This window comes from Sycon ciliatum, chromosome 10, assembly GCF_964019385.1.
Source record: "Sycon ciliatum chromosome 10, ocSycCili1.1, whole genome shotgun sequence".
Taxonomy (NCBI): Eukaryota; Metazoa; Porifera; class Calcarea; order Leucosolenida; family Sycettidae; genus Sycon; species Sycon ciliatum.
The window spans coordinates 28,428,096-28,441,821 of NC_088652.1; the positions used below are offsets into that span (position 1 = coordinate 28,428,096).

General features: G+C 51.8%; 3 protein-coding genes across 3 annotated transcripts in view; 1 reads left to right on the top strand and 2 right to left on the bottom strand.

Moving 5' to 3' along the window:
• Window positions 1-13,726, top strand: part of LOC135825942 (uncharacterized) — a 39,237-nt gene that overhangs the window by 19,761 nt on the left and 5,750 nt on the right. Inside the window, exon 6 of the mRNA XM_065338585.1 lies at window positions 3,660-4,047. Coding sequence (XP_065194657.1) covers window positions 3,660-4,003 — 344 coding nt within the window. The 3' untranslated portion in view covers window positions 4,004-4,047. The remainder of the gene's footprint in view (window positions 1-3,659; window positions 4,048-13,726) is intronic.
• Window positions 7,829-8,935, bottom strand: LOC135826823 (uncharacterized). Its single transcript, XM_065339426.1, has one exon. It carries the CDS (start codon window positions 8,933-8,935, stop codon window positions 7,829-7,831), a length of 1,107 nt encoding a protein of 368 aa, XP_065195498.1.
• On the bottom strand, window positions 8,999-13,111 carry LOC135826824 (uncharacterized). The gene has a single exon (XM_065339427.1). The coding sequence runs from the start codon at window positions 13,109-13,111 to the stop codon at window positions 8,999-9,001; it is 4,113 nt and encodes a 1,370-aa protein (XP_065195499.1).

The following is a 13,726-nucleotide window of genomic DNA, read 5'->3' on the forward strand; positions in this document are numbered from 1 at the left end:
CAGGATGACGCCGATAAACGTCAGGACGTGGGCTGGACCCTCCACTTTTGCTGACGCCAGAGAAACACCGAGGTATGTAAACGCACGGCGCCGAGTAGCGAGTTGCTGGCGAGCTAACACAGGTCCAGAGCATACATCGAGGAAGCACTTTTGCCGACGCCAGAGAGACACCGAGGTATGTAAACGCACGGCGCCGGGTAGCGAGTTGCTGGCGAGCTAACACAAGTCCAGAGCATGCATGGAGGCAGAAACGTTAGTCGAGGTATTTTCCGTAATGGGAAGATGCCAATAACGTCAGGACTTGAGCTGGACCCTCCACTTTTGCTGGGGCCAGAGAAACACCGAGGTATGTAAACGCTCGGAGCAGAATAGCGAGTTGCTGGCGAGGTAAAGTCCAGAGCATGCATTGAGGAAGTAACATTAATTGAGGTATTCCCCGTAATGCAACAGGCGTGGGAGTGCGAACTGCCCGCACACAATCCATTCACTGGCGGATGTGACAGAGTTCCATATAGCTGGCCTGGAGCGTAGTACAGTCTGAAGGGCAGGACGCTCTCATAACAGTATTGATCCTGCCAGCGGTTCGACAAGGGCCACTCCTCCGGGCAGACGGGAATTCGGCAGAATGCACTTTTAACATTGAGCTTAGCAAGATACAGCGGGGCGAGCAATTGTCTAATCAAGTTTGCAGCATTGTCATCTTGACATTGTGGAGAGACACGGTCTGCTGGAATGTAATCGTTGACACTTCGACCCTCCAGGCTTTACAAAGGGTGTGTCGTGTGTAACTTCCCGTTCGTCTAGGAACCGCATCTACGCCGGAACAGCACAGAGGCGAGAAAGGGGGTGAAGAACACGGGCCAGCTGTTTCAAGCCTGCTGCAAGAAACGGATCGGCCAGCTGTTTCAAGCCTGCTGCAAGAAACGGATCGTTGCGCAGAAATATAATCTGGGTTAGCATGTGACCGTGTTAAATTCAATGGATCCCAGTTAGTTGAGTGGTTGCCGATGAAACCTACCACAACCCCACAATTACGACCATGTGCAACATACCTCCGGAGCATAGGGTCAGGATGTGAGTCCAGTAATTTTGAGAAGTGAGAAACTGAGTGCTTACACAGTTACTGATGAGGCCTTACACTTTGCCCTGGGATGCTCCTGTCGGCACTGGAGGTAGCACTGCCTGAGCTGACGCGTGCAAGCGCCGTACTCGTAGTAGCGGCATACGGTTGCGGTACGTGATGCGGATCTGTACTGGTGAGTAGGACGAAATGCGCACGGAAATGCTGGCGAGTGCACTGAGCTGCACTGCTGGCAGGCGGGTCGTGCTGTTCCAGTACACCGCGAGGCGCAGTTGCCACAAGTTGATATTGATAACCTGGCTTTGGAGATTTATTTTATTTTCCATTGCTATCAGGTTCGGCTTAATTCCCTCTGTGCTGCGCTGATGAGTCCACAAAGGACGAAACAGTTGTCCGCAGATTGAGTATTGATAACGTCCAGTTTCTAGGTGGCAAAAACTGGCGATTGGCCGCGACGATCGTGGCCAAATACGTCCACAGGCACTCGTGAAACGCGGTGAGGAACAGTGGAACACAGACCATTCATGAACACTGTCCAGGTCTCAACTCAAGTGATACCGTCATGCAGCCTACGAAGCGCAGTTCTGGGTTCGGATTCAAATAAATGCTAGTGCGCCAGAAGAGCAACATATGAGGGGCTACGGAGTTGGAACGTCGCCGGAGCTGGACTGACTGCAACTGTATCGGGCAGCAGGAAATCGAAGTCCACGAACTCGCCTCTCTGGACGCGATCGAGAAGGGCCCGTATAGGACAGTCAGGTTCACCTGCTGTTGGTGCTGCATGCGCATATGGCGGTCGTCACTGCACCGGGCTCCCAGTAGGGTCCGGCCTGCTGGCGGCGAGCGGCGATACGGATCCAAGTAGAGCGAGGAGAAGCTGGGTGGCGTTGGTGACGGCAGTGGACAACTCCCGTTGTTACTTCCAACAGAAAATCAAAGTCCACGAACTCGCCTCTCTGGATACGAATTACGATCGTCAGGCTCGCGCCTGCTGTTGCAGTGGTGGTGCTGCGTGGCGGCCGTCGCTGCGTTCGCAGTAGGCGGGCGGCGGAGCCAGGTAGAGCGAGGCGATCCGGAGAGGCTGGACGCCGGTTGGTGACGACGACATTGTTTCAAGGCACAAACAAGGGTCGCTGAGATCGCGTGGAGGTACTTCATTTCAGGAAACCTGATGATGGCGCAAGCTAAAAAACCACAGTCGACGTTCCACTGTAGACGACGACATTGTTTCAGGCACCAACAGGCACCAACAGGCGTCAATGAAGTCTGAATTGAAACGCAGAGATACGAGAATGCCAGCTTGAAAGTCTAACGAAAGGAAATTGTTTCAGGAACACCTGTTCCGCAAGTTGCACGCTCGAAAGTCCAAACAGCAATGACATGAAAGAGACATTGTACAGGATATTGAAGGGCGCGTGCCCACGTGACTCGCGCATGGGTGCAGGTTGGGCCAGCTCGCTGGGCTGGCTGCTAACTCGCGTTAGCATGCTAACGCTCATCTTGATTTGTGGTGTCCAGCATTGCAAACTGTGTTCGTTTTGGAGGAGCGAGGGGTCCGTCCGAGTACGAAATGAACCATGTTTGTTTCAGTGGCGACAATAAACTTCTGCAACAAACCGTGTGTGCGTGCCCACCTGTGTGTGTACATGTATACGTTGCATCTGTGTGTGTGTGTGTGTGTGTGTGTGTGTGTGTGTGTGAACGTGTGTGTGTGTGCGTGTGTGTGTCGCGCGCCTTGAGAATTTCGAGCGTATCCGCATCACTGTGAAGTGCATACTGCAAACACTCAAATATTTCGTAACTCGGCTTTCCCTGAACGGAATCGAGTACTCGAAAGGTCTATTCGTATTAGAAGGTTCTCAGTTGTCGGCTCCAACTAATCGAAAGTCGATCCGAGGTCGAATAGTGGAGTTACGGTACTCGCAAGGTATTTTACGTACCGTTGCAAATTTTCACTTCCGCACTTGGGTGCCAATTATTATTATTTTGACCTAAAGGATTTCCCTCTGTTGTGTGACAGTCCGGGCATGCATAGACCTGTGCGACGTCAGGCACAGGTCTTGAGCGGTTAGCTACAGAAGAAAGTAGCGCTCCACGATGAATACTACAAAATTACCATGGATGCGAATTGTCTCAATTTCCTATTTATTTATTTTATTTATTGCAGCATCTCATAGCCCAGTGAGAACACCGGCCAATACAAAGAGAGAGGGTGTTAGCCAACCACGGCAAGGAAGGGAGAAGGGGAGGAGAAGAAAAAAGGAACCTATTGCGCGTGTCATCGTCCAAATTGATGAAGGGAAATTAAAGGCGTGGTCCGAACAGCTTTCATGATTTTCCAGAACGAATTTGGCAGCTATTGGGTATTGAATCCGATTAGGGTATGGCAAGATGTTGAAAAAACCCGTATTGTGCTCGCCTTGGATAGATATGGTGAGCGACTTTGGGGGGGGGGGACTGCTCTCCCACCACTCTCCTTGAGAGGATAGCAAGAGTGATTGTTCACTCTCATGGATTTTTCTTACACGAAGGTCTAATTCTGTTTCTCTATGTGTGTGTGTTGTGCCAACATTTTCAGATGAGTCTCTTGACCAACAGCTCTCTGACATGACAGCATGGGAGAGTGACGTCTTCACAGAACTTCGGCCTGACCTGGTTTCCACGCTAACTCCAGGTGATATGCGTCGCCAGTGTGCGGCTAGGAAGTTGATTACGCGTGCACAGAGTCAGCTATTTGCATCAAACACTGGCCGTGCAGCACAGAATGAGGAATTGCTCGATGCACTAAGCACTGGTGATGACGTATCCTTCCACACCTTCCTTGAATGCATCCGTAACGTCGAGCCACCAGCCAGCGCGAGAAGGTTATTGGCCAAGCTGGAACCCATCGACAAGTTCCGGGCAGCCCGGCAGTACTGCTGAGGCCGCATTAGCGTCTGCAGGAGCATCTGCTGCTGGTCCAGTGAGTAAGTAAAGAGCAGTAGGCTGTACAGGCAGAGGCCAGTTGGGACTTTTGCAGCTCCATAGTTTTTTTCCGTGGTTTTGGCAGCCCAGCTGGCATCAGGCCAATCTGAGGGCTTTAAGTAGCTAGCTAGCAAGCAGTAGGACTAGGAGGAGTAGTGCGATGGCAGTAGGGCAGTAGCTTTCCAGAATGCCTGAGATTCATTGCAAAATTGATGAAGGGAAACTGAAGTTGTGGTCCGAACAGCTTCCATTTGTAGGACGTACGGCAATTTTCCGGAATGAATTTGGCACCTATTGGGTTTTGAATCCGATTGGGGTATGGCAAGATGTTGAAAAACCCGTATTGTGATTTGTGCTCGCCTTGGGTAGATGAGGTGAGCGATCTGGGGTGGGGGGATGCTGGGGACTGCTCTCCCACCACTCTCCTTGAGAGGATAGCGAGAGTGATTGTTCACTCCCCTGGATTTTTCTTACACGAAGGTCTGATATACTGTCCTATTGAGCATTGAGAATGAGTGAGAATCGTTACCTTTGGTACACGTAAACTAGTCGATTATGGGAAATCGTTATATATGCGCCTCGTTAGAATAATGACTTTTAGAGTATACAGTATGTGTGTGTGTGTATGCTGACAAGTCCACAAAGGATGAAACAGTTCTGTCTGTAGATTGGGTATATGTATGTTAAATACAGTGTTTGGTGCGTATAAAAGTATACATGGCATACTGAAATGGAGCCACATGCATGTAGCACAACAGTGATTTAGATGCCAAGAATCCTTGCCAGGTTAGCCATTGCCATGGTATAAGCATACTTAGATCAACCACTGATGATGTACATGTCCAGACTGGAGTGATGCACATCGACACTCTAGAACCTGGCTGTGTTAACCTAACGTATACGGCTGGCCATAAATCATTTTTCGTATGTTTGTTCATGTGTGTGTTTTTATCCTATGTATATCTTGATTAGACGAGGATGAGAAGTGTGTGTGTGTGGGGGGGGGGGGGGGGGGTGTACACTGGAGGTGTGTGTGTGTGCAGGTCTGCACGAGATATGTGTTCATGGGGGGTACTCGGGATGTGTACATGTGGTTGGTGTGCATGGGATCAAGAGTATGTATGCTCCCAAGAGTGTGCAACTCTGTATATGGGGTCTTCGACGGCGAAAACTTACATCACGTGTCTTAGGTATGGTGCGTACTACGTACGATGAAGAATAGCGTGCGCGCAATCCGAATATCTGACATGATCATGCTGGGGAGTTGCATACGCGCAGTGATTTCTGTTAGGAAGGGCTTCTTTTGTAAAGCGGGATTCACAGAAGCTTTTTTGCGATGCGACACGCGATGCGACAGACGCGAAACCGGGAAAACCCCAAATCGCAGCCATGTCGTACCCCACGCAACTGCCGCAACTGGGCCATCGCAGAAGTTGAGCTTGGCTCAACTTTTGCGATGCGACAAGCGATTTGGTGTACGATTTTGACCTTTTCTACAGCAAAGTTGTACAAAGGTTCAAGAGTTGCCTATAAATTTGTACAAGTTGTATCAAACCGCGCGAATATCATGGTGACGTAGCCAAATCAGCAAGACTTTGTCGCATCACTGACTTCTTCTGTGAATGGTATTTCGCGAGTTCGCATCGCACGCGTCCGTCGCAGATCGCGTCGCAGATCCCGTGTCGCATCGCAAAAAAGCTTCTGTGAATCCCGCTTAAGTTTTGTTACTCCGCCGCTAATAACGGGCTGGAAACGTACAACGCAAACAAAACACCACGTGATGTGAGTGAACCCCATAGAATGGGTATCAGGAGTTGCACGCTCTTGGGAGCTGATAATAGAGAGGTTCTGCAAAACGAAAATTCAAACAAACTTTCGCGGCAGTCCTTGCGAAAGTGTGTACGGATTTTCGCACGAACTTTGCTTTCTGCACACTTTCGTAGTTTACACGCGCCAGGTGCACGTACGCCATGACTCGATCTCACGCCAAGAAAGTTCAGTTCGCGTTCCCGGCACGTTTCGCATCCAAAGTTGCGAAAGTCTGTGCGAAATTTCGCACTTCATGACGAAGAGCGAAAGTTTGTACGCATTTTCGTTTTGCAGATACTCTTGCCGGGATGTGTGCATGTGAGGGCGATGGGGTGGGTAGGCAGGGATGTGTGCATGTGGGGGCGATGAGATGGGTAGGCAGGCATGTCTGCATGTGAGGGCGATGGGATGGGTAGGCAAACATGGACGTGCTTTGCTTATTGTCGGTGAAAACCAGCCGCATGGGCTAGTGTGTGTCAGTGCCTTGTACAATTGTGGCAAGTGAAATCCGACACTTGCCATAGGGGACAGCACCACAACTGGACATCAATGATGTATTGCACTGCACCTAATTGGTGCATTAGAGCCGTATGCATCCCAGACAGGTCGAAAGGTCATAGAGTCGATGCACACAGTTCACGGACGTGGTACACATAAGGAGTATTGGCATCCAGTGCCCATTCATATTTCATTATTTGGGAGCACCTTTGAACCTCTCAGGTGAACTTTGACCGTGATGAGTACGAGTACTGACTACTATCATGAGACAGATAAAAGTTGTATGTAACACATGTACTGCGTATGCAGTGCTGCTGCACACTACATGGTTTGTATGTAACACATGTACTGTGTATGCAGGGCTGCTGCACACTGCATGGTTTGTATGTAACACATGTACTGCGTATGCAGGGCCGCTGCACACTGCATGGTTTGTATGTAACACATGGACTGCGTATGCAGGGCCGCTGCACACTACATGGTTTGTATGTAACACATGAACTGCGTATGCAGGGCTGCTGCACACTACATGGTTTGTATGTAACACATGTACTGGGTATGCAGGGCTGCTGCACACTACATGGTTTGTATGTAACACATGTACGCGTGGAGACGCTTTCCACCGCACATCAGAAACCGAAACGACAACTTGCTCGTCTTCTCAAGAACTCTCAACAACGAAGACACTGGCGCACGCAAAGCTACGTGGCACACAGCGCTCCAAAGAAGAAATGCGTAGATCACGTGCATGCATATGAGAAAAACAATGATGTCACGCTGCCATGACGATACACAAGCTGTACTGGCACGCAGTGGACAAAAATAATGGAAAATCAAGAAAAGTCTGAAAATAATACAAACAGTGAAATTCGAAAGTAGAAGTCAAAGGAAGTTCAAAGAACAAGGAAAACGAAGATCTGTGCTGATAGGAACTCGAAGCAATTTCAACCATGTCCTGTCAGAGAGTGTTAGCACCCACAGGGTGAAGGCAAGCCTTGTCAGAGCAGAACCTACACTAGGACGGACTAAAGCTGCAGAACGGACTTTCTGAAGGAATGCAAAGATAAGTAACAATTCGAATTCGAGATAATCAACTTAGAAACAACACCAGCTGTTTTGTAACCTGTAAACTGCTTGTAACAATCAGTGATGTACTAGTAACTACTCCTAGTAAACGCTTTGACTGTGCTCTCGGAAGAACGAAGGATTAACAAAATATAGAATAAACACAGTAGATAAATAATAGTGACACTCGTAAATTCTACAATATCTGGAGTCTTCTGCACAGTACATGAAGAACACACAGATCGCACAGGGAATACACAAGAGAACAGAGCGCACACAGATCGCACAGAGAACGCACAGAGAACGCACAGAAAACACACAGAACGCACACCACTGCATACTGTCTTCAGAACATTCTCCCCCTCTTGATCAGACACGGATCAACCCTGCTTAGAACTCCAGTGGGCTCAGCTAAGTAATCGGGCGAGCGTAGCGCTTGCCGCACACCACTACCTCGGCGACACGCACCTTGCCATCTGCTCCTGGGAACACCTTGACCACACGTCCCAGAGGCCACGGTCCAAGCGGAGTGTCCGACTGCAGTACGAGAACGGCATCATCAGGCTGCAGGCTCTTCTGTGCATGCGGCCACTTGGTCCGGCGGTTCAGGGCTGGCACCCACTCTTGAATGGCTTCACGGGCAGACACTACCCAGAACGTTGTGCTTAGCGACGACAGCGTCTGGTTCGTGCAGCCATGCTGCTGCAGCTCGTGATGGTGCTTCACAATAAGCTGCGTGACGTGATGATTGCGTGGCAAGATCACTGGAAATCTCATGTTGTGTGGCAGCCACTCGGCGTACTGCGTCCGGCCGTCGCATCGCAGCAACCCATCTGCGTCGACCTTGGGGTTGAGCTTCAGTAGCGCTGATCTGGCTGGCACTGCTTGCTTGTTGCGCACACTCTTCAGCTCGTCGCTAAACGCCTCGCTCTGAGCTTGCGCGATCCACAGTTGCTCGGCGTCACTGATCTCTGCTGCTGTCAGTTCACTGGTGATGCGAGTCCGGCCAGCGGAGTTGCCGATGAAGCGCATAACCCACGCTGTCACTCGCACGAGACGCAACCAATCGGAATATCGCTCGGGCTTCAGGCGAAATCCTGGCGGCTGTGCAACAGTTACGAAGCTCACTGCTTCCGCTGCGCTGCTCTGCTTAAACTCTTCAGCGCTCGGGGCTGTCGGTGGACCTGCTAGCAATGCCGGCCAGTCGGCTGAGTCACTGTGGAGAAATGGCGGACCTTCCCACCACAATGAACTCTTGACTAATGCTGAGACCGTAGCACCACGTGACGCGAGATCCGCTGGATTGCTCGCTGTCGGTACATGCCGCCACTGTTGAGGTAGCGTAGCCGTCTGAATCAGTCCAATACGATGGGCAACGAATGGCTTGAACTTGCGACTGGCACTTCGAATCCAGTGGATCACGTCCATGCTGTCTGACCAGAAGACCACCTTGTCCATACTCAACTGCAACGCCGATGTCACTGAGGTTGCCAATTCCACTGCAATCACTGCTGCCATCAATTCCAGACGCGGAATGCTGGTGGCCTTGAGCGGTGTCACTCTCGTCTTGGCGGCTACCAATCATACTTGGACAGTGTCGCTGCTCTTGCTTCTGGCATAGACAACCGCGCCATATGCCACACTGGATGCGTCAGCGAATACGTGCAGCTCCACATCGTCACTGCCGCGTGATCGAATGCAACGAGGAACTGCTACCTTGGTGAGATGAGGCAGTTGCTGAAACCACTCTGTGGCCGCTGCTAGTAGTGTGGGCGTCAGCGTGTCGTCCCAGTCCAGACCTGCTGCCCAGATATCCTGCATCAGGATCTTCCCCTGAACAACAAACGGTGCGATGAGGCCGAGGGGGTCGAACACTGTCGCCAGTTTCTTCAGGAATGCTCTCTTCGTGACGGACTGTTCATGCTCCGGACTGAAGTTGAAGGAGAACACATCGTCCTGAGCGGACCATGCCACTCCGAGTGTCTTCGTTGCCGGTAGCTCGCTGCTGCTCAGGTCGATTACTGAGGCTCTATCGTCGATCGGCACGTTCTTCAATACCTCCTCGGAATTCGACAGCCACTTCCGTGCTTTCATTGACGCTGAGCCCCACAGCTGAGTCAGCTGCTCGTATAGCTGCAGGGCGGTGACTTCATCATCCACAGAGTCGAGGGTGTCGTCCATGTACGTCGACTTCAGTACTGACTCGGCCGCTAGTGGAAGCTGGTTGGCATTGTTCTGGGCGTGCTCCCGCACAACGAACTGTGCCAAGAACGGTGACACATTCAGCCCGAACACCAATCTCTGGAACTGATAGCACTTGATGCGCTGCTGCTCGTCGCGATGAAGAAACTGTAGACGCTGACGATCATTCTCAGCCACTTCAATCTGCAGGTACATTTCCTGAATGTCGCACACAAGTGCCACCGATCGACTGCGGAACCGCAGCAGGATGCAGAACAAATCTTGCTGCAGCTTTGGCCCAGGATGAATTGCATCGTTCAGCGAGATGCCGCGGTGCTTTGCTGCGGCGTCAAAAACGATCCGGACCTTGGTGGTGTCTTTGTTCATCCGAACTACCGGAAAGTGAGGCAAATACCAGCTGGTTGTGGCGGCTGGATCATACGGTATTTCCTTAATGTAGCCTTTCTCAGCGTACGCCTTGATTGTGCCGTTGTACGCTGCCGCTACTGTCTCATTCTTCGCCAGTCGGCTCTCCGTGTTACGCAGCCGCTGCGCTGCCATGCCGAAATTGTTGCTGAGCTCTGACACTTTCTCCGTCCAGGGGATAGCTACCTGGTACCGTCCTGCCGATTGCGTTAGTGACGATGTTGCTGTCTGCAGAGCTGCTGCGTCACTGACAGATAGTGCGATTGCTGGATCTTGGTGGGTACCACTCACTTCCACCTCCCAGAAACGCTGCATCGTGCGGTTGAGCTCTGTGTTTACATCTGACTGGTCTCGTACCACTGACGCATAGCTGTACTGGAGCAATGACGATCTAGCCATTGTCGACGTCGTGGGACCGACACATGTCCACCCTAACACTGTCAGACGCGCCACAGGTTCTCCAGGAGCTCCACGTATCTCTTCCAGCGCACAATGGATGTCTGGTTGGTCAATGCCGATGAGCATATCTACCTCTCTACGCTTCGGCAAGCTGGCAAATGTCACTTCCTTGAGATGTGGCCAATGCCGCTGCTCTGTTGACCAATTCACTGCGTGCATGTTGTCAGTGATTTGCTGTAGCGTGTTCGCCTGGATCTTGCGCTCCCAGCTGCCATCTACGCTGCTGAGCTGCACGTCGACGTCCTGGGTGTCGTACGTTGAGCGCTGTCCGTTTAGTACTCCGACTGATATCTTGGAGCTTGGTCCACTTAGCTGAAGTTCTGCTGCTACTCGGGCGCTGACATACGTCTGCGTGCTGCCGTCGTCCAGTAGAGCATTGATACGCACACGTCTGTTGCCATTGCCGATCATGACTGGTACGGTTCGCAAAGCCAAATTCCCAGCGCCACTGGCTTTCATGGTCGTTGCTGCTGCTTGAGACTCCTGCGCCTCCCCCTCAGTGGCGAGGTACACACCTTGCTTCTTTGTGCTTGGTCTGTCCTTGGGCGGATCTCTGTTCTTGATCTGCTGCTGCCCGTGCAGGAGCCTATGGTGCGTGGAGTCGCAACCATCAACGCCGCAAACTCTCGTCCGTTCACAGTCGTTGCCGCGGTGACCACTCGCCAGACACCGATAACACAGACGCGCTGCTTTGGCCTTGACCCAGCGCTCTACAACAGTCATTCCTTTGAACTGGTCGCACTGCCACACGCCATGGACATCGCCGCATACTTCACACGACTTTCCGCTACGAGCCACAAAAGATCTGTTGTATGGGTGAGATCCTGGCTTAGCTGGCCGGTTGGCAGGCGCATGTGCTGACGCTGCTGGCTGGGATATGCTGATCCCGTCTGCCGTTTCTGCTGCCACAGTCAGGAACTCTGCCTCTTGTTCCAGCCACACTGCTAACATGGTGACTGTTTCTGGCTGCTGTTGCACGAATAGCCAACGCTGATACTGCGCGATCAGCTTCTCATCCAGCTTTCGCAGCAGCTGGTTATACAGAGTTCCCGGACCCAGCTCATGGGAACGCCCTGCATCTGTCAAGTTTACTATTGCGATCTCCAGCAGCTCAGAATACCGCACCAGTTCGCGCTGGCGACCACTGCGGACGGTTGGCATTCTCTCAATGTCCTCCAGCTGCAGAGCAATTTGTCTTCGACTGCCGCCGTACTTGCGCTCAAGCTTCGCCTTTGCCGTTGCATAAGCTGCTGGCGAGTACCCAAGGGCACTGATCGTCTCCAGCGGCTCGCCCTTCAGGTAAGTACGCAACTGCAGCAGCTTGTACGCATCGTTGGCTGGCGAGACATCTACGCATGCGTTGAAGGCAGCTCGCCACTGCTCGTACTCTTTGCGGTTTCCGGTGAAAACTGGAATGCCGACTCGTGGCATCTGCCGCCATGGCTCTACCATTCCACCTGGTGGAAAGTTTGCGTACGGTGCAGGTGCTGTGAACGCTGCTGGTGCTGCGAATGGTGCTGGTGCTGCTACCGGTGCTGGTGCCACTACACTCGGTGCTGACACTGCTGGCGGAAGGCTAGTACTGGTCACTGGTGCTCTTACAGGCTGACTGGTGGCTCTGCCTCCGCCACTGGCTGTCAGTGGTCCAGCCTGACCCGAGTTTACAACCGAGGTTATGCCCCTTGAAGCTGTTACAACAGCCGGCACAGACCTCAACGACATACTATTACTAAAGGCGGCAGCAGGCACAGAACTAGCCGACGTACTGATGGGAGCAGCAGGAGGCACCGAACTAGCGGACGTACTGATGGGAGCCGCAGCAGGCACAGAACTAGCCGACGTACTTGTACTACTGCTACTAGTACTACTGCTACTCGGAGCGCGAGCGGCAGTCCCCGAGCTGGCAGCAGTCCCCGAGCTGGCAGCAGTCCCCGAGCTGGCAGCAGTCCCCGAGCTGGCAGCAGTCCCCGAGCTGGCAGCAGTCCCCGAGCTGGCAGCAGTCCCCGAGCTGGCAGCAGTCCCCGAGCTGGCAGCAGTCCCCGAGCTGGCAGCAGTCCCACTCAAGGAACTCGGTGCCGACGACCCAGATAGACTACTCGGTAAGAGTCCTGACTCCAGACCGACAGGTCCCTGGTGCGGTTCTCGCTTCGGCACAGTATGCATAAATTTCTCTTTTTTTTCTTTTTCTGGTGCCTGTTCACTTTTTTCCTCCTTGTCAGCCTCGCTCTCAGCAACGATCTCCGATCTTTGCAGCAGATCCCGCACTTCCTTAATTCTCTGGGCTCTCTCCTTGCCCGCTGGAGATCTCCCTCCACGACTGGGCCGCGCGGAGCATATCTCGGCGAGCACTTCGCTGGCCTGCTCCAACACGTTATCGTACTTGCTTTGGAGCTCGTCCAGCTCATCGTATATTGCCTCAGTAGGGCGACCTGCCGCTCTCATCAGCTTGCACAGCTCAAGCATCACCCGCACTGCCTCCTCTGCCGCATTGTTCAGTGCATCTATCCCAGCGTTCAGGTCTCTGGCGTCTATGGGCGTGGTCTCACTGTGCAGCTTTGTCAGTATTCCACGTTTGATATTCGTGAAATTGGACTTCACTCGGATCTTTGCCGATCGTAGTTCGTCCATGGTACAACTAAATTTGATACATACACTACAACTAAACTAAACTGAACCTCTAACCATCCTCTGCTACCAGATAATGTACGCGTGGAGACGCTTTCCACCGCACATCAGAAACCGAAACGACAACTTGCTCGTCTTCTCAAGAACTCTCAACAACGAAGACACTGGCGCACGCAAAGCTACGTGGCACACAGCGCTCCAAAGAAGAAATGCGTAGATCACGTGCATGCATATGAGAAAAACAATGATGTCACGCTGCCATGACGATACACAAGCTGTACTGGCACGCAGTGGACAAAAATAATGGAAAATCAAGAAAAGTCTGAAAATAATACAAACAGTGAAATTCGAAAGTAGAAGTCAAAGGAAGTTCAAAGAACAAGGAAAACGAAGATCTGTGCTGATAGGAACTCGAAGCAATTTCAACCATGTCCTGTCAGAGAGTGTTAGCACCCACAGGGTGAAGGCAAGCCTTGTCAGAGCAGAACCTACACTAGGACGGACTAAAGCTGCAGAACGGACTTTCTGAAGGAATGCAAAGATAAGTAACAATTCGAATTCGAGATAATCAACTTAGAAACAACACCAGCTGTTTTGTAACCTGTAAACTGCTTGTAA